The 24,879-nt window shown below is 46.8% G+C and overlaps 1 protein-coding gene across 7 annotated transcripts in view; it reads right to left on the bottom strand.

The window, feature by feature from the left end:
- RBMS1 (RNA binding motif single stranded interacting protein 1) overlaps positions 1-24,879 on the bottom strand; it is an 834,814-nt gene that overhangs the window by 52,134 nt on the left and 757,801 nt on the right. For 5 of the 7 annotated variants that reach the window (XM_069616341.1, XM_069616347.1, XM_069616343.1 and 2 more), the window contains exon 7: positions 8,923-9,038. In XM_069616341.1, the coding sequence (XP_069472442.1) occupies positions 8,923-9,038 (116 nt within the window). The remainder of the gene's footprint in view (positions 1-8,922; positions 9,039-24,879) is intronic. The other 2 variants (XM_069616342.1, XM_069616344.1) reach the window with 1 other exon arrangement.

Raw genomic sequence — 24,879 nt, 5'->3', positions numbered from 1 at the left:
CATCCTGCTTTTCCAAGGTGATACTTATTAAACCAGCATTTGCTACTTCGCTCAAACTGCTGAAATATTATTCAGACTCCTTCAGGAAGAAGCAAGCACAGCAGTTCAGCAATAGGGGTCCCGAAGAGCCCCTTTGCCATTTAGAACATCACTTTGTCAATCAAAACTATACATAATTCTAACACAGGCAAAGCTATTGTAGTCCTGTGCCAGTCCATGGTTTTCTTCTTCCCTCCAGTATTTTCTGTGCACCATAAACTACTAATCTTTAGGGAATTTCCAAAGGATATGTTTTATCCTGTTTTCTTCTGCTGGATCCCTGGTGAGCCCTTATGACACAACAGGGAATCCCAACAGAGTGGCAGAAAATACATAGGTGGATAAAACCCTATACCAGTATCCAAAAATGCAGACTACAACTCTTGCTAAAAGGATGTTTGGAAGCAATGCCTAAAGGTTCACTCTTTGCACAGTTCTGTAAACAATAAAACAAAAATACAATTGATACGCTTTGACCATTAATGACAATTCAAATGATGTCCTGAACATAAGATTCAGAATAATTAAAGTTACTCACTGTAGTGACTAGAGAGCTCAGTCCTTAGTCCCCTTTCGGGCGTCCCCCAACATAGGCACGGTACCAGAACCTTTAGCAGCAGAAAATGGAGCTTCCTCATTAAATTTAGTATAGCGTGCAGGGGCGTGGCCTCGGGCGTGAGGATGCTCTGCTGAGGCCCCGCCCTCCGGCACCTCACTACAGTACGCTTTGAACACAACAGAGGCTTAGCTACCCTCATTATATATTAGCCATTGGCATACTAGCGGGGGACGTATAGAGGAAAGGGGACTAAGGACTAGGAGTACTCTAATCACTACGGTGAGTAACTTTAATTACTCATATATCCCATCCCATTCCTTCATCCTTGTGTGCGATTCCACCAAACAAGAACATGGGGTGGAGCTGTGATAACCTGCCTCATATCTAGGACGAAGCAAAAAGGTTCTTTGCAAACGCCTGACCAAACACAGCATCACTCCTGGAGCTTTTGTCCAGTGAGTATTGCTTACAGAAGGTCAACGTAGTGGCCCAAGTAGCCTCCTTGCTGATGACATCCCAAGAAGCATCTCAGGAACAGGTCTGCTCATGGCCGTGTATGCCTCCGAAATGGCCTGATCCATCCAACAGGCGATGGAAGCCTTGGAAGCCAGATAGCCGGGGAAGAGCCCCCAAAATTCATGAACAATGCCTCAGACTTCCTGCAGGATTTCGTCAGAGAGCGAGAGAAAACTTGAGGACCCTCTTGAGGTCCAAGGAATGCAGGGCCCTTCCTGCCTCCGACTGCGGGTTCGGGAAGAACACTGGCAGGCAGATCTTCTGATTCAGATGAACTTGAGAGACCAGCTTGGGAAAGACGTTTAGGTGAGTGTGCAAGAGGACATTTTCATTGTGAAACATGGTGAAGGGCTTGCATGACGACAATGCCTGCAGCTCATGAACCACGCATCGGTGAGAGGCTCCAGTAAAACCGTCTTTAGTGTCACCAAGTGGATGTCCACAGATGCCATCGGCTCGAAAGGCTCGCGCTGCAAAGCTGCAAGAAACACATTGAAGTCTGAGACGTGATGCGGCCTATTCACCAGCTGGAAAAGCCCTGACAACCCCTTAAGGTGGGTCTTAACCTCTGGTTGGCTGCAGAAAACACATGCTCAGGGGAATTGTTGTAAGCACTAACTGCCGCCAAATAGGTGCAGCAAGTCTCTACCTGAAAACCAGAACGACCCAGGTGTGCTGGAAAAGCCAGTACGTCATCCAGAGGACAGATGACAGGGTCCAGACCCTTGTCACAAGCCCAATGGCAGAACCTACTCCATTTACTCATACTGGGACCAAGTCGAGGGCCTCTTTGGCCTGTTGAACGATGTCCCAGTTGTCATCCGAAAATGTAGTATGTTGAAGCCTCAGCTGGTCAGGCACCAGGCCGCCAGCACCAGCTTGGCGGGGTGCGGATGCTCCACTGCCCGGCCCTGGTGCGTCACAAACCCCCTGCTGGAGATCGGAAGGTGGACAGGACGCTGGGAGCACAACTGCAGCAAATCGGAAAACCAGGGTCTCGAAGGCCAGTGGGTGGCAATCACGATGTGGCTGCAACCCACCGAAGCACAAAACCTGCAGAGGGTCCGTTGGAGCAGAGGGGTGGGTGGCAACAGATCTGGAAGTCATCTCCCAGGGACCACTGACCCAGTCCTGCCCATGAAGCAATCTGGGGGCACTTGGAATTCAGAGGGGATGCAAACAAATCCAGGTCTGCATGCCCCCAACGCTGGAACAGAGGCAACAAGGAGTCGGGACAACTCCCACTCGTAGGTGTTGAAACCCAAGCGGCTCAACTAGTCCACTTCTGCATTGCTGTCCCCCGGGAGGTGGACTACTAAAATCCAAATACCCTCCGTCAGGACCCATTCCCGATCAATACCGCCTCCATGCAGAGGAGGGGGAAACGGGTGCCACCCTTCTCGTTTAGGTAAAACACTATAGTAGAATTATCCGCCTTGACCAGAATAGACCGGTCCCTAAGGAGGGGCAAAAATGCCTAGAGGGCCAGGCCCACTGCCCCAAGCTCGGGCAGATTGATATGCAGGTGGGCTTCCATCCTGGAGTAAACTCCATGAATTGCATAGCCCCCAGAGTAGCTCCCCAACCCGAAAGGGAGGAGTCGGTCGTCACCATCGAGGTAGGCTACGGTGGGGTGAAGGGGGCCCTCACTGAATCATTGCCATCCATCAGCCACCAGCGAACATCGGGCAGTAGGAGCGGTGGTATTGGGACCCTGTCCGACAGACCCAGTCTCCAGATCCCAATTGGCCACCAGATGGAGCTGAATGCGCCTCATCGTGAGAAGCCATCAGGTCGAGTTGGCCAGAGAGTGCGCCACTGCCTTGCAGAGGGACAGGAGCCTCCCAGGGGTAGGGAACACCTGCTGAACGGTAGTGTTCCAACGCACCCCTAGGCAGACCAGTTCCTGAGATGGGCACAACTGTGACTTCTACTCCTTCGGTTGACTGACCCCGTCCTCACCAGCCAAATAAGGGTACAGATAATGAATCTGCAAGCGAAGAAGGCACGCTACTGCGTTCATCAACTATGTGAAGACACGAGGGGCTGAGTTCAGGCCAAAGGGCAGCACCTTGTACTGAAAGGGGTATGACAACCGAGAACCGCAAAAACGTCTGATGTGTTTGGTAGATGGGTGCATGCAGGTATGCATCCTTGAGGTCCAGGGAACACATCCAGTTCCCTGCACAAAGAGACTCGCGCGCTAAATGCGCGGGAGTAATCATTTTGAGGCGTTCCAGCAGTACAGACAGATTTAGAAATGACAGGTCCAGGACAAACCTCAGGCCAGCTGAAATTCTGCAATAGTACCGGGTACCGTAAAACTCCTGTAATAGTACCCGAGCCGCTGTCTAAAAGAGGAACCGGTTCTATCGCCTGCATCTCCAAGAGCAAAAGGACATCCCGTAAAAGAGCCGGGGACCTAATCTGATGAAGAGGAGGAAAGGATAGTAGAGGCAAAGGAAGAGGAAGACTGAAGCCTGTGGAGACAACGGATCGGATCCAAGGGTTGCTGAAAAGACGCTTCCAGGTGTCCTGGAAAAGAGCCAAATGAGCTGTGCTCCCCGACCTGGACGTCACTGCTTCTTGGCGTCAGAGGCGGGGGCAGAGGAGAGGGAGTGGAAAAAACACCACAATGTCCTCTGCTGCTTTCTCCTGTCGTCGCTGGGTGACCTGTCGGAACCCCTTGAAGCCGGAGAAAAGCGCAGAGCAAGAACTTGGTCCTGCCCTGGGACTGAGGGAAGGATTTCTGTCCAGGTTTTGTCAAGATGGCCAAGTACTTGATGGTTTGAGGGAGGTGGTCTTGGTCAACTCGTCATCGAAAAAAGGTCCAGGATCCACTCCTGCATATCAGATGAAAACTTAGTGGCGTGCATCCACGCTGTCCCTCTCATCGCGACACCAAGGAACAGCCCTTTGCTGGGTGTGAGGATTTGGGAGACCGAAGACTCCATGAGGTTCTGTGCAATGGCCTGGACATCCGCCAGCCCAGCCTTGAAGGAGGCTTGCCTGTCTGATGGGAGGTCAGGCAGAAATTCTGTGAACTCCCGCCACAGCTTCTGCTTAGCCGCAGCCAAGAGGGCATCTGCGTTGGTTTGCCACAGATGCAGTCCCGCGCTTTCCCAAAGACTTGAGGACTTTGTCCTTTTTGGAAAGACAACTGGAGGTGGCTCCCAGGGAGGAAGACAGATGATGGTTTAGAATACAAGAAAGCCGCAACCACCACTGAAGGAGGCAGCGGGTGGGAGGCCAGGGGTATTGGCTATGCCTCCACTAGGCCTGAACCTGCTGTCCAACTTCTTGTTCATCTGGGGGTTGGCCCTGGGCTTCTCCCAGACCTTTTGCGCCACCTGCAGGGCATCCTTCTGGAGAGGGATGCCAGACCGGATCATGGTGCACTTACCCAAGACCTCTGCTAGCACTTCCTACTCCTGGGGGTTTCCTCAGGCAGAGGGACACCCAAGAACTCTGGCAGGCACTGAAGGAAGTCATGAAAGGCCTTAACGGATGCCGAGTGTTCATCGTCCCCGGGCGTCATCGTCCTAATCACCCCCCCTACCCTTTCCACAGACCGAGGGGAACCCGAGCCCTGGGACACAGGTGCCAACGGGGTCCACCCTAAGGGGCACCAGGGGCATGTAGCCATATGACTGTGATGGGTAGAAGTGTCCCTGAGGAGACCACATGCTTGTACTGTACAATCCACTGCTGCTTCCAGAGGGAAGGGGACTAGAATCATCTTGCAAAGCCCACTCGATCGATGAAAGCATGGGCAGGCCCTGAGCACGATCTAAGATGGCCACCGGCCTGGCTTGCTATGACACTTGACTGTCATTTTGAAGCCTTGAGCCACGCCCTGGGCCAGAGAGCCACGAGAGGCCTCAGACACGGTAGGATACAGCTTGGGTCTTGCACCTGAAGCAGAACCGTTAACCTCACAGATCACTCCGGTAGGTGCTGATCCCTTAGCCGGCCAGCAACCTCACAGATCATTCGGTAGGTGGTGAGTCGTCAGCCGGCCGGCAGGCAGGTAGTCATAATGCCCCGACTCACGACCACCGAGCGAGCTCCAGTAGGCTGGATGCCCTCAGCACCTGTGCCGGTAGCCATGCTGGATCGTGGGAGGACAGACTCTTGGATGTGGCACTCGACAATCCCTTACACGCTGGGGTCAAAAAAGAGGATTAACTTGATTGCTCTTCTGAGGACAGCCCGGTAGGGCACCTGAGCCCCTCCGCTTCGGAGCCGGTAGCCTTAGAGGCCTCAGGCCTGCCAGAACCTGAATCTGAGGAAGGAAGGAGTCGCTGAACGGTGGTGCCGTGCTGAAAAGAGGGCCTGCCTTGTCTTGACGAGAGTTCCTGGAGACAAAGTCCTTAAGGTGAGGCAGAGAAGAAGTGTGGAAGATCTCCCTCCACCGCGACAACCGATTCTTCAATGCCCTGTGACCAAGAGCACTGCAAGCTGAAAATGCATCCCGGCAGTGGTCGGACCCCGAACACTCAAGACAGAATGCAAGGGGGTCCAAGGCCGGGAATGAGCGGTCGCATGAAGAACATCTCGTAAATTCTCCTGTGGCCGACATGCAGCGGGGAGGCGAGGCAACAGAGGGAAGTTAAATAAGACTGAAAAAACAAAACAGAGAGCAAGCGGAAAGCTACAAAAAATCTCTGTGCTGGCTGCCTCGTGTGGCGTTGTCTATGCAGAAAAAGGGACTGAGGTGAGGCGCCAGAGGGCGAGACCTTGGCGGGGCACTCCCACGCCTGAGGCAAACCCCCGCCTGCTATACTAAATTTGAAGGGGAAGCTCAGTTTCTCACTGCCAAAGGTTCCTATACTGTATGAGTATTGGTAGTATTGATATTTTATTATTACGAGGGCTTCTATTACTCAGGCACCACCAGTCCTACCTGATCCCTCCATTTAGCAGACTTCCATCTACTACCAAGATTACCCTTTGGTAAACCTTATCCTGGTCTTTACATTAGTAGTGTTAATGTGTTGCAATGCATCCTTTTTGAATTCTGCTACCATTTGCTTATTTGTGATCCATCATGGGAAGCAAATTCATGCAGTCATCAGCCATTATTTTGCTCTTGTCTTCGGATGTTCTGCCCGCCCCTCTCCTTACCAACCCATTCTTTATTCATGGACATATTTTCTATTGTAAAAAGCCTTTTGTCCCAAACCATGCTCTCCAGGCATTTTCGCAATCTTTTCCGCTTAGCTCGGCTACACACTCTTGGATGCCGAGTCTTTCCTCACATAGTCTGATAAGCAGATTCTGTCCCCATGTGGTTTGGCCTCACATTTAAGGCATCCATTTTTTCAAGGTCTATGGATTCAGATTCTGAAACTATTCTGAAAGTTATTTCACTGAAGTTCAGAATAGCCGTAATCCTGATGCCTTCGGGCTGCGGCGCGTGATAAATATATAAATAAATAAAACGTGGATTCCATATGTCTGGTAGTCATCACTCCATTTTCATTCAAACATTCCTCTGTTTCACTACACTGCCCAGCCATATAGGTTTGCCATGTTTAGGACATCAAATTAATTTCCCCCACTGACTGTATGCTTTTTATCTGTCTACATCCAGTACACATCACTCAAGCCTCAATACACACATCCACCAGTTCTATAAAAATGAATAACTTTGTTTCTAGAGTGGAAATGCTGCTTCAGAATGCATGACAAAAACCAGAGTATGGAGTTATTTATTTATTTATTCACATTTATAGAGCGCGCAGCAGCCCGGTGGCATCGTGGTTTATTGCTAGTCAAGACACTTTGGTATTAATCAGGTCTAGAACAATAACTTGCATTCCGAGTCGGAAATCGTGTACACTGACCTCCGATGTGGAATGGTAAAGAGCGCTTCAAATAAAATTGAAAACATACCCCTCTGGCCGAATCGCTGCTCATGTTCTACAGCAAATTCTACCCTGGAGGCAAATTTGATCCTAGTCACCACAAATACATACCCACTCTTGGTAAATATTGGCACAGAGAGTGCTACTCAAACCTACCACAGCAAAAGAGGCAATAGGTCCAGTAAGGAACGGTACTCAACAAATATTAGAAAGGCCAGTAGCCACAGGGGCCACATTATAAAAGGGCAGCGGCCTCATTTGTAGCACAAGGCCCTATGGCCAGAAGGGTGGTGAAGCCCCAAAAATAGCACCAGAGACAGGAGCCCAGTATTAAGAAGGCGCTTCACCAAAATCCAAACACTGGTATTCTTGAGGATAAAGATAATACATTCCAGCAGCCCAAGCCTCCTACCCTCCTTGTCCTGTCTTCTCTCTCACGGTCACTCTCTCCAACCGCCTCCTTTATTCTAAACACTCCCTCTCAACAGTCCACCTTCCAACTTGGAACCTCTAAAACAAGTCCCCAGCTGCCTCACCTCACATCCCATCCCAACTTCAATGCCACCTACAAAATTATTCACAAAAGATATTTTACAAATGTAACACCCAGCATAGAAAAAGAAATGTGGATGGACTTTAGGAGCAAAGGTAGGTTCTACATGCCATCATTTGAAGGCAATCAGACTGGCACCATATACATTAAGGAAGCCCCAAGCACGGTTTAAAATCAAGTTTGAAAAGGTCCAGCGGCTGTCTTTGGTTCAATAAACCGAGGCACATTGGTAGTAGTTGTCCCATATACAGTACACAGTTAGCAGTCCCAAACAGAACATAATGGTTAGAAACCCCAGGTACAGTACATGGGGTAGGCGAACTAGACACAGCATAAGGGACAGTGACCCAATTCACCATACAAGAGGAGAAACCACAGAAGCCAAACACGTGGCAATAGCCCCAGGCAGAGCTTAGTAGCCTTATGTAGAGTACAACCAGTAGAAACCTCATGCAAAGTGCAAGGGTACAGAAGCTCTAGACAAAACGTGAGGTGGAGTAGACACAAGTCCAAGTCAGGTGGGTGTAGCCCCTAGGACAATAGTTGGGGTGGTATCCCAAAGTTCACAGCACCAGGCCCAGTGACAATATGGGTCAATGTACCACAGAGTCCACAAGGAGCAGCGCTGTTACGGTTTCCTCCTTTAAGCCAGGACCATCCAATCCCACGGGTATGGAAACTTTTATTAAGGATTCACAAGGTGTGTACTCGGAGTGCAGCAATGGACAACACAAACTCACTGAAGTTTGAGACAAACTGCAACTGTATGTTCCGATGTCCTCCTCTGACATTACCATTCTTTGGCAATTTATTTTTTGTTTTGCTTAGAATTCAAATGCTGCTGAGATACAAAAGCAGTCAAAGTCTTCATGTATTACACGTGTAAGGCCTACCTTTAATTTGTTTTGGGGGAAAAATAAACTATTTGTCACCCTTATATCTTTGTCAGAAATTCTGAAGGGCTAGGAATTGCATTACTGTTGACCTAGAGGCTCCAGGATATACATTTAGCTTTCTTGGCTAATTACAACAAACCTACCAAAAGAATCCCCAAATAACAGTCTATGATATGAATGTCTTCATAGGTGGCATGCAAGTGTGAGCATTTTCTTTACGCTTTGTAAGATATAGCAGAACATTATTTCAATGCCATACCCATGGTCATGCCAATTAAGACTATTTCAGACACACGTAAAAAATCTGCCGTTTCTGACAGTTCACTGGGTTCTTAAGTGTCCAAGTAAGATAAAGTATTTGATAAAAGCCTAGCGATAACCACGAGTATCTGCACAAAATGCGGGTACAAAACACAGTGCGAGCCTGCGAACATGTCCGAGCGGCTCATTATCACACACCCACCCTAAAGCGTTAATGAAAAGACTTACAAGTCTCACCTCGCCTTCTCTAGGCCACGCTCTACCATTCTGGACGTATTTGTTTTGATTCTGCCTTTTCTTCTGCCCCCCATCAGCAAATTTACACAATAAAGGTTCCGGTGGAACTAAAGGAGGAATGAATCAAATAGAAAATATCACACACACATGTACAAAACAGACAATTCCAAGTAGCTAATTACTAAAATGACAAATTAAATATTGGCTGGGTAAAAAAAAACTAAGAACAAACCCGTTTTTGTACAAGTAAATCAATGTGATCTTGTTTCGAACTGAAGGCCAGAAACATTAATGCAATTTATCTACATACATGCTTTACTCAAGTCCTCAGCCTAGTTCTGGAGACCATCAAGGTGGTGAACCGGGGGGAAGGGGGGGGGGGGGGTTAGGGCATTCGGAGGGATGCAACCCTGAGCCAGGCACAACCCAATCCCAAGGCAGGGGCAGTGGACAACCACAGTGGCTTTCTACATGCCAGTGTTGAGGGCCTGGGTTATCCCCAGTTTACCAGCCAATTAGGAGCCCAGTTGCATGAGCCTGGCTGGAGTCTGTGCAAAGCCCTTTTGAGATCATGCAGGGCAGTGTAGAACTCGCCCATGCCCAACATAGAGCACTTCGCTTTCTCCAAGCATAGATAAAGAAACCTTTGCCTTTAAGGGAAATCAGTTTAATGCACTTGAAACCATTAGCATGTGTTCAGATACAGTTGCAATCTCATCAGAAAAGTCATTTCAGAGAGTTTGGAGGACCAGCGTTGTGTATCTGCAGATGCCCAGACGAGGGGAATGCAACAATGAAGATAGCTACAAAATAAGTGTTCCCTGTGTAATGTTCTAGCCAGTGATACAATGTTGCCATTTCAATGTGCACAGAGTGCCCTCAAGGAAACGAAGAGTGTATACAGCTTACAAAGCGTGTTTTCAATTTTTAATTCACATGCTGGATGAACAGGAGCCCTCTGCTCATCACAAGCAGGACCATGGGGGAAGGGTGAAACCACCTTTCAAGATGGCAGACAGGCCAGTTATAGGCTTGGACCAGCTCCTTAAGGCCAAAGCAGCCACAGGTGCACTCAAGAGCAAAAACCAGCCAATCCCAGCCCTTACACAATCACAATCCACAAGTGGAAAGGCTCAATAAGAGACCCACTCAGGGAGGAGAAAACATAGTATAAAAACACTGTACAAAGGTTGAGCATAGATACAATGGAATCACAAAGTAACGTTTACGGTGGCTTTCTTAGTAAATCGGGGAGTGAGTAATTGGTTGGAAAAACACGTATAACAATGCAATAGGGAAACTCTGAAACCAGTGTGCAGGATGTAGTAACATAATGTGGATCTTCTTGCAGGTGCTTCCTCCACCTTTGAAGCACTGCCAAACATACCAAATCAGTCATATTCTTAAGAGACTATTTTTCTAGTGACGCCCTGTTGTAATAAACAAACTCTCACAAATGTGGCCAACAGAAACGTCCAACCCAAATCTTAAATCCTTCATTGTCATGGCTAACCCAATGCTTTCACAATACACATTCAATGCTGCAGCCAACAGGAAAACCTCTACAAATGTGCATCCCTGTTCTATAATAGAAGACAAAATGCTTATCATGCAAGTCCCTTCCAGGGGTACTCTATTCCGGTTTTCATATGTATAGCCACTTCCAAGCCTCTCCACGGCTCTCGCCATCAACAAGTTCACACTTTCCTACCTTGCTTGGGCCTTCCCTTGGCCACCTTGTTCACACGTATGGCATAGAGTTCCGCTTCAGTATTCTCTTCAGACCCTCCAAGGACTCCTATCCTCTTAAGCTAGCGAGGGTATTGCTCCCTCCCTTCCAACACCATCCAGGGTCCTTGCAAGACAGGATATATTCTCATCCTCCTGCCATAAATCTTGTTCATGTCTCTTCTGTACCCAGGGGGGCGGGGTGGTGGAAAGCCTTAGGGTCGGGCTCCCCAGTTTCACCAGGGTATTAATGGGTTTGTCAACTGATCTTAAAATATTTCTGGCCAGCCTCTCTCTCTCTCTCTCCCAGGCACCCAGATAACAGCAGTTCCTAGCCTTTCCTTCCTAGATTTCCCAATAACAGCAGCCCATGTCTTTCACTACCAAGGTCAACAGGTAAAAACAACTCTTGGCCTTTCTCCAATGCTTCCAGGCTTGCTGGGAACTTTGAAGCAATTGGGTTCTCAGGCTCACACACCACGCTGCAGACAGGAGGTAAGTTGTTTTTGGTACGTTTATTCCCTGACTGAGCACAGGTAAGATAGATGGACAGAGTACTGGAACATCCATCCCAGCCAGAACAGCAACTCTAACTGTCACTATAAGAACCCATAGAATCCAGTCACACCAACACTCTTGGCTCCATGCAACATCACACTCTTCTGCACCCACACACAGATGCCCATTACAACACTTCTCCCTCCCTAATAAGCAACAGAAAGGGAAAAATCCACAACACTACCAATCAATTCTCGCACAATCCATGTGTGGCCAGCACACTGACCAACCAACAGAACTGCCAGACATATGCATGCCAAGCAACAGAAAAAAAGCAGAGCCATACCAAAGAGCACCACCACAATACCAACACACTGTAAAGTCACAGACGCCTTAATGACTATGAAAATCATTGCATGCTGTGACGGCCTTAACATGCACACGTTCCTGCAAAGGAAAAAATGGAACATGTCTTGATGACAACTACAAAACCTGTTAACCAGAATGACGAAGCAAACCTGAAGACGCACAAGCTCCAGAGAAAATGGTAAAACTGGAAGTGGTACGCCTAGAACACCAATTCAATGGAAAAGTCCAACAGCAAATGAAACCCAAACTCCAGCTAAAAACTACCAACTGGAAACACGTCCCCCAAACAATACCAACATATTGGAACTCAAACACCAACTCCACTCCCTCCTTACACCACAACACCTTGCTGAAACTACACACAGAGAACACAAACACCAGAAAGCGTACTCTACCAAAAGGTAGGTCACAGCACACTAACCATAAATGGCACCAAAAGCTGTAGCTAACAACCATCACGACCTACAACAACCACCACAACCCACAAAACGTGCTTGGCATCCTGTAACACACCAAACACTGTAACAAACAGTGACTAACCAAAACATAGAACCCACCGGGCATTCTATAATAAACCACAGCGCACACACACATTCACCGCCCACAGAACCCACCCGGCCATTCTGAAAACCCGGCTGCAACCGCGGTACCAACGGCTAGGCCAAACTGACCACACACTGTAACCAACAGTGACAAAAACTCACCAACACCACAGTGCGGGTCCCACCCGGCATCCTGTAATACACCACATACTGTAACAAACCGTGTCACAAACCCTCACCAACACCACACCAACCAGTGTAACCAACCGTGTCATAAACTCACCACACACTGTACAGCACCACCCGGCATTCAATAATACCACGCACTGTAACCAACAGTGAAAACAAAATCACAGCTACCAACTGGAAACATGTCCTCCAAACAATACCAACTCATTGGAATTCCAACCTACAGAACCCACCCGGAATTCTGCTATACATACTAAACCATTCACACACGCCACACGTGGACAAAACACACAAAAAGGACCAACAAACGGTAGAAAACAAATGCATTAAATAGGTTAAAAGATACACCATGGTGTAATACAGCCAACTATAAACAGTTCCCTGCACCCACACGCCCACGAAAAATGTCCAAACCCTGCATAAAATAAAAAGACTTGCAGCAGATAGTGACAATGAATTTGTCAAAGTCACAGAAACAAACCCCGCTCCCACCTGTCCACACCGCCAACCCATAAAGGAAAACAACTGACAATGCAATTAGCACAGTTCCCTGTAAAAGGGGAACCCAGGGGACACAACATAAACACTCAACCATGTCCCGCAGGCCTCAGAACAAACATCTACCCATGACCAGCCCACTTAAGGAAAATCACTAACCCAGAGGCCACTAGATACATTACTAACAGCAGAAATGCAGGCCTCACCCTACACAACTGAACCTAGTTAATCTTCACAAACCTCAAGTGCTCTCCGTTGCATGTAGAAACCACAAAGATCGCGATCCAATTCGCTGCAATTGTTCGTGAATCCGTAGCAGCCATAGCAAAACATGGAACACAAAAATAACTCTCCCGCCACACCAATAAAACAGTCTCAAAGTCTAACGTTGTGGCCCATCACCCTCCGAAAGGCGCAAAATGCACCATTTCCTCTGCACCTCTTCCAGGCCGTTGTGGACAACAACAATGTACCGATGCTTAGTCACAAAACAATGCAAAGAATCATGTTGCCAAACCTTTTCGCAAATCGTGGTTACCAGCTTAGACCATGTCACATCCATGACGGGGTCCAGAAGTACTCCCTGCAGACCTGCTTCGCTCCGACAGCTGTCCACCTCCCAAACGCTCTAGGAAACTTCCTGCCCCATAAGCAGGCTCACACACCACACTGGAGTCAGGAGGTACGTTATTGGGCAAGTGTATTCCCTGACTGTGAGCACAGGTAAGATAGATGGACAGAGTACTGGAACGTCCATCCCGGCCAGCACAGCAACTTTTAACTCACTGTAAGAATCCATAGAACCCAGTCACACCAACACTCCTGGCTCCATGTCACATCACACCCATCTGCACCCACACACAGTTGCCCATTACAACAATCGTCCTTCAACAGTAATCTTAAACGTCCAGGGCTGTCCCGGTCCCCCTGCACTGCTGAAATCTTACACTGCATAAGGGACCACCTTAACATGTCTGCTTCCTGCAGGTCTAAGACACCTCGTGAACTGTCTACGCCCCTTTTATACCCAGGGGGTTTTGGTGCTTTTAAATAATAAAGAATGACAATTACGGGGCATAAGAGGTTTCCCTAGCCTTTACTTTTTTAAACAACCAAATAAAAACTTTTTTATTTTGACATTCTACTTAGGAAGAGGTTTGTGTCATAAGGGAACAAGAAAGTGCTTTTAGAAATGAGGGGAGAGGCAACCACCAACTTAACATGCAAAGAAGAAAAGCAAAAGTATATCAATATGTGTGGAATTTCATTTTATACTTCAGCTGGGTCGTATCTTTTTAGAGCTCTTTTCCTCTCCAATCACTGTTTCTATGCTCTCTGCATCAGTTCACATTTCTCAGATTGACGTTGTGTAAAGTACAAGATTTGTTCGTTGTGATCCATTCACCAGACTTCCATGTTCTATTCCAACACTTGTGGGTGGTGTGTATCCATCCAGGCTTTTGTGATGGATCATTCTGGTGAATGCCATTAGAATAACTTAAGTGCTTCATTGTCGGTCTCCAGATGTTCCACAACTATGTTTATATCCTTGCCCTCGTTGACAGTTATAGATCATACATCATTCCAACATGATATGTTACTTGATATTTGTATAGCGCCCAGTGCCCTTTGCTATGGTTCTGAAGTGCTGTCAGTGTAATGGCCTTGCACTGACCACAGTCATGTCAAACCGATACTGTTCTTATGATTGCACAATGTCAAATAATTTAAAGTGTTAAAAACAAGACTTACATTTTCTAAGAAAGAATCCACCCCTCCACTCTTGAAATGTAGTCTTGCAGAAGAAGCTAGACAAAGCTAACTCCACTCAGTACTGACATGGGGCCAATAAAGGGCATGCTTGTCCAATCTTTGCGAACGAAAGGGAAGGGTAGGAGGGATGAGATGAAGAACTTCTCCTAGTAGTCCAAAAGTAAAGCTTACCCTAGAAGTCACTCCCACGCCTCATCGAACTACCTCATTTCCTCGCAGACCAGTTTGTTTGAGGCCCATTTGGTCAGTTTCTTTTAACAGGTTTCGCCGCAAATGTAGACTGGGGTTTAGGAACCTAGAAAGGTGGAGGTGATGTGGGGGATATCCCCCCACTTTTTTGCGGTAAATGTGGTTAACAAAAACAAAAATGGGCCTCGAGCAAATTGCTGCGAGGAAACATAGATCCCGCCTGGTCCCATATGAAAATTGAAAATACTTGGCATTTCAGACGTGAGAGGTATTAAACTTGGGTGCCAGATGGCGATAAACTAAATCAGACATACTGGCCTACAGCTTCTAGTGTAGTGTGTGATGTAGTCTGCTGGCACAATTTACCCCAATGTTCTTGACTACAGCTATCTGGAAAGCAAAGAGGTCAGCACCCATTGCTGCAGATTCATGGCCAACCAGATCAAATGAATAACCTTCAGCCTAATGTTTTTGTTGAGACAGAACGTGCAGGCTGTTGTAGGGTAGACTTTAACAGTGACAAATTCATTCCAACATCAAGAAGCCAATATAGACCAGTTAGTCTTCCTCGGAATATGGATCATCGATAAAGAAAACCACTCCTCGAGTTGTGTTTATTAAGTCTTTGTAAATGGGGTACTAAAATGACTCACCTGCGCTATGGTGCCATGTGCAATCTACTGAGTAGGGGCAACTAAGCCTTCAAATATAAGACGGTTTAACAGAACAGTTTCGTGAACATGAGTCATGAAGAAAATCTAAAATAGAAACAAACTCCTTTCCACTTCTAGGATGGCATCAGTAAAAATACTGCTCAAAGTATTAAAACACTTAGTGCAGAAAACACTGTGAAACCTTCCTTCTACTCCCTTTTTCAGGCGTGGCCATGCCACGCTTGAAGACCTCCAAGGCAGCAGCCCTGCTTCTGGTATTTACAATGTGCGATTCCAAAATACCGTCTCACCTTAAGCCTCACACCGCTGAGGGGCAGTACAATAGAGTCAGCAAGGAAACCAGTCAATCACAGCCTAACCAGTCTAGCTCAGAGTCCAATAAAAATGTACACCTGAATACGGATAAGCAAGGGCGGTCCCCTGGGTTAGGGCCAGCCCAAGCCCAGAATTGGCTGACTGAAATTAAGTGAACAATCTCTCTGCTTTAACACTGACTGGTCTATTTCAAAAAACAAACTCCAAGCTCAGCAAGCACCATTTGTAGGCAGCCACACGTGAGCCGAGTAGTATGTGCAAGGTGCTGGTGTCATAGCGACCCCAAATCTAGGTGTGTTTTCTCATTATCTAGCATTTTGTGAATTCTAGGCCTTTTCTCCCACTATCTGGGAATCTCAAATCTAGGTGTGCTCGCTCACTGTCTGCCATTTGTGGAACCTAGGCAATTCTCCCGCTATCTGGGAATCTCAAATCTAGATGCGTTTTCTCATTATTCACCATTTTGTGAAACCTAGGCCTTTCTCCCGCTATCTAGGAATCTCAAATCTAGGAGTATTTTCCCATTGTCTGCCATCTGCAAATCCTAAGCCCTACTTTTACCTAGGAAAACCCAGCATCCACTGAAAGTAACTAACTATAGCCAGGTCACTGCCCAAGTTAACTAGGAACCAGTCGTCTACTTCCCATATCCAACTACACTCTTCCAACGCGTAGTTTCCCGCCAGCGGCCTGCTTAGACTGTCCATCCATAAATGGAAGAACACCAAAACGGACAGCCACACACAGAGGACATCCAGCTATCACAGCCCAAGAGGATAAGACTCAAAATCATCCAAACCACACAAGGCCCTACAGGCTACCACCACTGTAACCTCAATACCCAAACCATCCTACTACCAAGCACCACAAAATGCCCTGACACAGAGCTGGACGCTGCCAAAGAGAATCGGAACAAAGAACAAACCGAACAGATCCACACCCCCACCCTCCTCCAGTAGAAATCGTCACAAATACAGAACACACCCCAAACACACACTAGAGTCAACAGAACAAACACCATGAGAAGAGAAAAATCTCTATATCTTACACAGTACCTTGCAACAACCACAGCACCTCAACGTCACTGACATGTCCAGACATGCTGAGAACTTATTGGAACCCCACAAAATAAGGAGAGGACCCCAGAAGAGAAAGGTACGAAACCAACGCACTCACTCCGCATATCACAAAAACAAAAGGGCACCGCCAGCAACCACATCAAAACATAGAAGATGATGAAGCAGAAGAGTTCATCAACCCAACTATCAATCTAACAGACCACCTCAACGACAAAGCAGACTGCACGCACCACCAACCAATCTGCAACAACACAGAAGCATTCCAACTGAACAACCACAAGACAAAACAAGGTTAAAAAAATAAACCTAACTACGTCAAAAAGATCCATCGCAACCTAAGCAACACTAGATCAATGCCCAAACATGCCACAGAGATTTACGACCGCCTGTGCAACAGAGGTATCGACATCTTATTCATAACCGAAACATGGCCAGATGACAATTACAAAATCACACTCCATAACTGCCTCCCTGACAACTTCAAGTGCTCACAAGCATACAGTGAAAAAGAAAAGAGGACTGATGCTCGCATACTAAGAACACCTGAAAATTAAAACCGAAGAACCACCAAGCATCGAAAACTGTAAATCCCCAATCCTTTGGCTAACAACAAACCCAAAAACAAAACCTCAAATTAATTCTGGTATAGAGACCACCGACATACAATGCAACCATCATGGATGCCTTCACTGAAGCATCACCAACCTAGCCATCGAGCAGGTACACCTGATAATCCTTGGAGACTTCAACATCTGGTTTGACGAAGAAACCGCTAACACACAAAAATCACTAGCCAAACAACTGAAGACAATGAAACTACATCAGTTAGTCAAAGGAGCAACTCATGCGGCGGAACATACACTAGACACACTATTCGCCAACAAAAACCTCATCACCGCGGCACCACCAATACAGATACTCTGGAGCGACCACCTCATCATCCCCTTTGTGATCACGCTAGCTATCAACAGCCAAACAACCCGACAAATTGCTGACTATCATGAAAAGAAACTGGAGGACCATCGAAAACAGCAACTTAGTACAACTGGAAATCAGAAAACCACCAGCAACAAATTACAATTCCAACGGCAAATCCACTCATACAAAAAGGAAATACATAAGGCCAAAAAGAAATACTGCGACAACAAAATCACCAAAGCAGCCAACACCCAAAAAGAACTGTTTAAAATCATAAATGAAATGAGAAACCCCCCTGGCTGCAACAACACACCAATACCTTCACTGAAATTATGCAACGGCCCTGTAGAGCACTTCAAAAACAAAATCAGCACCATCCAACAGATCAAATAAACCAGACCAAGCAACAACAACATGCAACCCACCCTGCCACCCGAGGATCGCCAGAACAAACTCTGAAGCTTCCCTCAAATATCAGCACATTCCTCAAGCTTGTAAGCATTAACAAAGTAAGCTCTCCCCATGGATCCCTGGCCCCAAAACATACACAAATCAATCCTCACACAAGGAACACCCATGGAATACTACAGAAACCTTTTCAACCAATCACTTTGAACATGGAAAGTACTGCGATCATTCAAATCGGCATAAATCAAGCCGCTCCTCAAGGACACAGCAGGCAACATGGACCCATCTCAGCATCCCGTTCCCAGCGAAACTTCGCGAAACTTCTCAAAACTAGGTCCACTGAAAAACACAAGATTTCATGGAAGAACACCTACTGCTGGATCGGCACAAGTAGGCTTCAGACCGATGAGAGGAACGGAAATGGCACTGCTCTCAATCTGAGGACGATATAAAGGCTAAGGCAGACTCAGACAAAAGCACAGCTCTAATACTTCTGGATCGCTCCACAGCATTTAACACAGTCAACCATGACATCCTCATCGGGAGATTGGAAGAAATAGGAATCACCAACCCAGCCCTACTATAGATTCAATCCTTCCTAACAAACCATACAATAAATGAAAATTCAGAGGATCATCTTTCTCTCATCTGGCAGCAATAACCTGGAATGACACCATAAAACACGCAACACGAGGCATCAACTGGAATTCAGAAAACTACTCAAAACGTGGCTCTTTGCTCCAGAACCAGAAGGAAACGACTAGGAAACAGACCCAGTGGGAAACAAGAATCCCTGGGAGGAGCCCATGATCCCTAACTGAATGTTCCCTAACCAGAGGGAGGGGGAGGATGCCCTGACCACCCATGTCCATATACCACTAGTCCAGAGAGGAAACCTAGGGAGGTAAGGACCTCACACAGGATGGGCAGGGAGGGACCAGAATCTTCTAACCTAAACATCGCTGACCACAGGGCAGGGGGACCACTCCTACATCACCCTGGTACACATAGCACTAGAGTACTACAGAGGAAACTGCCACCCATCAACGTGCCTGCCAACTAGGCAGACAAACTACAATACCAAACACACAGGATAGTCATAGATGTTGAGCGCAAAAATGCAAAGATAAGAGGTAAGGAAAACCTGCTAACCCAACTCTAATCTACACGCACTTCACCACACTGCAACAGACAAACACATAACCTGGCACAACAGCACATGGGAATTGGCACCGAACAGGAAACTGCACTTAAGCTCAGCAAACGGTGCACACCGAACTGAAGCTGCCAGGAGGACATCACAACTCTCACTTTTCTATTTCCACTCGACCCGACTAACCCTCCAGATCCCCCCCCCCCTTTTTCACACCCTCCTTTTCCGATCCGCCAGTGCGCCTGGGGACCACTCCGGAGACGACAGTGGGAAGTACAAATACCTATAACGCTATAATCAAGAATGCCCAAACAGCTTGTAACAAACACATGCTCCTCTGCAAAGTCAAGCCCTTGATCCGGCCAACGTGGCCCATCTGAAAGCTGCACCAGCGCACTATAGCACACCTCACACGAGAAAGAAAATGTGACCACATTAACTCCCCATCCTAAAGGGGCTGCACATGCATGCTGGCCCTTCAAGTACCTGCAAGGCAGTCTATCAAACATCCCTCTACATGGCCGAGAACTTCATCACTGGCGGCCAAGGCATCACCAGAAGCTACAACATCACTCGACTGGAAACAAAGAACCGAAAGACGGAACAACTAGGGAACGGATCTTTGCCTGCTATGCATCCTGTCTCTAGAACAAGTTACCAATGCATACAGCAATGGCCCCCTCCATCCTACACTCCAGGGAGTAGCAGACGACTACTCCTCCTCTCGGTTTTGTACTTTTTGCTATTGATTTTCTATGAGTTGGACACAGTTGTCACTTGGCATGAGGACAACCCTACTCCTCTCATAATTATAGTGCCATATTTATTCATTTATTTTCATATTTCTATAGTGCCAAAGTGTCATCTTTTGACCGCTTCTAGAAATGTGTAACTCTGAAAAAAGGGCATAAGGAATGGAGGGTTAAAACTGGGGCATGAAAATGTGAACAGAATTAAAAGAGCAAACTGACATTAATTGCACTCACTGTAAAAAATATTTTGAGGTGCGGGGCAGTGTGTACCGCACAATTATGTGGTGCCGTACAAAAGGTTGCAAGTGACTAATGCAATTGCAACAACTCAGAAACAAAGGCCGCGACAGGCGCTGGCTAGAGAATATTGGTCCATTGTGCAGTAGAGCACATTATGCTCCTGTTAGTAAAATGAGGGCGGCTTACGCAACACACGACGACAGCGACAAGCCACAATGACAGCCTGCCACTACCCCGTGCCTTTGACTGTAGCATGCTTTGAAAAATATTCCACTGCTCTCATGTAAGAAATATACAAAATAGTGAACAGCAAGTAGGCAAAAGTGCACCTGCCTTTTCACCACTGCTTGCTTGGTATACGTTTTCGATTTTCACCCCCATATCTTGTAGCGCGAATCCGAGTGGGCGTAGCGTGCGAATTGCCACGTTGGCATTCCCTGTAGGGACCGCCCATAACTCACGCAGTAAAGCGTACTTCGGTTTGAAGCTACACTTCTTTATCGCTCCAGAAAGGAGGCAACTCCCCTGAGAAGCATGTCGAGATTTGAAAGCAAGTGGTGCGCTTGTGCATGCTAAATGAGACTGAGCTGCAAGGGTGTGAAACCCGCTCTGTCAGCACTCCCGAACTGCCAGGACAAGTCCCACATCCTCGTTTATCACTTAGAACGGCAGTAACGCGGACATTTCATTTTACGGCCATACCATTATTTATTTATTTATTTTCAACGTCCCCTCATAGACTCGTGACTGCTTTTCTATTGTACTTGGGGTCTTACGGTTCACTACTTATAGCGAGCATGCCACTGGGTTATACAGGTAACATGCCGACATTTATTTCTGAATTCCAAAAACGATCTTTCATCAGCCCCAAATCAGAGTTTGACAATAACCAGAATTCGAAGTATAACAGACGAGGTATGTGTATTCTCCATCTTGCCTGAAGCCAAACAGGTGCCAAATATCAACCAAAGTCTTTGGTGGGCAAGACCACTGGTGCCTCATGGGAGCACCCACCCAGGCAGCTTATTACTGTTCAGTATGGAGGTCTGGTCTCATAATCGAGACCACTATAAGCGTGCCAGAGTCCGCCCACCACCCCCAGCGGAGGGCTTATCCTCTAGTCAAACACTGATGCACCCCCCCCCCTCCCACGTACACCCCGAATGGCAGGTCACCAAGTTAATTGGGGGGGTGTTAGAAATCGCCTCCCCCTGTTATCTTTTCATGCAGGTCTATCTGCAGTGTGGCTCACTTCAAATAAATATGTTTTCAAGAGACAGAAAGAAGGACCGGTATAGAAACAGCAAATACAGTAAAGCACAGAGAGATCGCGTAGTTCCCCATCCATAAAAAAAGAGAACGTTGTATTTAATCAATTATAACACTTCATAAAAACAAAGAGCCATTCTCCCACCGACAGTATGTGTCAGTTACCGTCAGGGGCAACATCTTTGGCTCCAATCTCGTAGAAATGATCAATGTCATGTAGCTTTGGATACACTCCAATGATGAAGCATAAGGTTGGATCAGATCTCTTTTAATGGACGGCACCAAAACTACGGCCATCACTCCAGATTAGTTACCATCTCAAAATCTCTGCCCCCTTAACCTTCCTAATTAAAGTGCCTTTATTTTGGTAGAAAAGGTCACTATTTTAGGTACACGATTCACAATTGTATGGAGTATTTTAAAATTGAGTGGGGCGGTGTAAGCTCAGGGTCACAAATAACAAAAAAGTTTTTAAAAAGTAGAATTAAAAACTACTTTGAAAATAATTCCAATAAAATGAACAACCAATGTTCATTAGGCCTCATTACAACCCTGTCGGTCCAGAATTAACATGCCAGTAATTCAGTTTACTGGCATGTTTCCAGAGCGGCAGAGTACAAGTTTGACGTGGGGTGCCTGAGTTACCTGCAGCAAGGACCGGGAGGTAAGTCAGGCGCCGACCAGCAAAAAACAGCCAATATTACTAGTGCCGGTAATACCGGCAACCCCTCATGGAGTCCAATAGGAATTTACCGTTATACCTGCCACTTGTAATCTGCCGGTAATTCGGCAGATCAAGTGGTGAGAACGGTAATTCCGTTCGGTACTATCCAGACAGATTTACTGGTAGGATACCACCAAACTTTAAAGTGGCCCATTGTGTTTAAAAACAATATTAGTTTAAAAAATGTTGGTTATTTACTACAACTAAAGTCTAACCTTAAAATAACTATTTAAACAAGTTGTTTGCTTAGTCAGTAATGAGACTCCTTATATTTAGTGATAGTCTTCTAAATGAAACAGTACCTAATGATTTTAGGTTGATCACCAAAAAGAGAAAATCATCCCGGAGTGGGTGTGGCAATTAGATGTAGGACATCTCAGAACACAAGATTTCTCCTCTCAATGGAAATTGCTAAATGTGTAGCGTTATTAACAGAAAGCTCTCCAAATCAGGACACCACTGAATACTGTCCAAATCAGGACACTACTGAATACTATCACCAAATCTATCAACCCTCCTCTAGTGGATGCAGACTCTGGGAAAGATTTAGCAGATATTTCAGCTGGATTTAACTAAATTTATGAGCTTAACTATCCTGGGAAGTTAAGCATTAAGGTGGACATCCAAAATCTCCTACCACCTTACACTAAACACAATTCCCCCACATGATAGCCACCACAAGTCTAGCCATTAACACATCAATGCTAATTGAGCCATGATCACGCTCTTCTTTTTAGCCCCGACACACTCCCACATCAGCAGCCATTCAGATCCAAAGTTTTGTAGTCTATCAGATCTTGGGCTCTTCCCTCCGGGATAAGATGCCCTCAAGTGTCCCTGCCAAAGCTATAGAAAGTGGACTGGTACACAGGAACTGGGTACTTCCGACCTGCACCCACCAATACCACTTGGAAATCTGCCACACCTGTTATACCACTAATAACCCCCCGCTCACCTTTCTTGCAGAGCCATGTACAGTGAGGCCACCTAAAGTCCATGACGTGCACTACACTAATAATATTATTATTATTATACAAGAGAACTTACATTATATGCGACTAAGTCCAGTGGCAAAGGGGTAGAACGCGGAGCAACCAACCACAGGGGATACCAGATGATACTCCCTTGAAGAACTGTAGCACCAGATTTGAGACCCAGAGACGGAAGGAAGGAAGCAGAGCAGGATTCAGGCCAATGTTAAGTCAATGGCGAGCCACAGCAGAGGGTGTTCTGCAACACCCCATTATTCTTGAACATTAGGAGTGACTGAAGAAGAATTCTTGGAGTAACTCTGGATCCCAGAAGCTGGTGGACAGTTGCGTGCAGCCCAGAAGCTGGTGGACAGTTGCGTGCAGAGAAAGTTGGTCAATATTTAGTTTGGAAGAAGCGGGCAGCCCAGTAAGTAAGGGGCTTCTTCAATAAAACTGAAGAAAGGATCTGGTACTCAGGTCCATGAACCCTTGACCAGCAACAACCCAGACAAAGAAAAAGGAAGATTAGTCAGTGTACCCAGGACCAAGTGCAACCAACCAGTGGTCAAAGTAGCGATGAGGCAGTCACCAGAAGGGGTAGAAACCCTCCCAAGTATATCTGGGAAGCTTGGGAGACAAAGTGGTGCAGTCAGCCAGCAAAGAACAGTCCTATGATGGGGGCAATGGCTGGGGGTGTGGCAGGATGAGTCAATATGGAGCTGGAGCACAGGAAGGAAGACCTAACACTCTTCTGGGGGTGAAGCAATACTGCAGCAACCCCAGAACAGTTCCAGCACGAGAGACAGTCCAGCTAGCAAGGAAGAAGACCAGGAGCAGCCCAGGAAGAACATCAAGCAGCTAAAAGAAGAAACCGAAGACAAGAAAAAGGACTCGTAGCACAACCATTACAGCCAAATCTGAGCCTAGAGAACCAGCTGCCCATCTTCGATGCGAATCCTCCAGAAATTCAGGTAAGTATTAACTCAATTAGGAATGCAGTCTCTTCTAAATATGCACAATCTACCCCCCCACCCAACCAAAAGACACACACGTTTGGTTTGCCAGTCACTCAGTCTGACCTCAGACACCACTCGGGCCTCCCACACTGGTTGTGCACTGGGGCTATCTGGGGCATTAAAATAGTCTGGGCCCATTTAAATCACTCTATAGTGTGCAGGACTGGCTGGGCTCAGACTTGACCCATGTTTGCACAACAGCCATTGTTGGCCTGCCTCATAGGCGCCATAGACGACAGGATAGCCCAAAACAGAAGGACTGAACAAAATACATTAGTACCCCAATGGCTGCCATACTCATTAATTGGGCTACACATGCGGTAAAAATATTCAGCACCTCTGGCAAAGCCAAAATACAACTACAGCTGCGACCAGCCTACTCCAAAATAGATGCAGGGTGATCCCAGGACCAAAATGAAGTGCTCAAAAAGTACCCTTGTACTACCAAGCCACAGGGGATACCATATAAAAATAGGGGACGAGCCTGTTTCAATGACAGGGGGACTTCAGTAGTCCACAGTCCCGCTCGGGCCACAAGAGTAAAGCACCAGAGTCAAGATAACACCGGGGGAAAAGCAAAATGTCTAGAGTCAAATTGCGACAGAAGAACTCCAAAAATTGAATTTGGTCCTAACACCACTTG

The sequence above is a fragment of the Ambystoma mexicanum genome, chromosome 9 (assembly GCF_040938575.1).
Source record: "Ambystoma mexicanum isolate Mex_15411 chromosome 9, UKY_AmexF1_1, whole genome shotgun sequence".
NCBI lineage: Eukaryota > Metazoa > Chordata > Amphibia > Caudata > Ambystomatidae > Ambystoma > Ambystoma mexicanum.
This window is presented reverse-complemented; position numbering and strand designations above follow the sequence as displayed.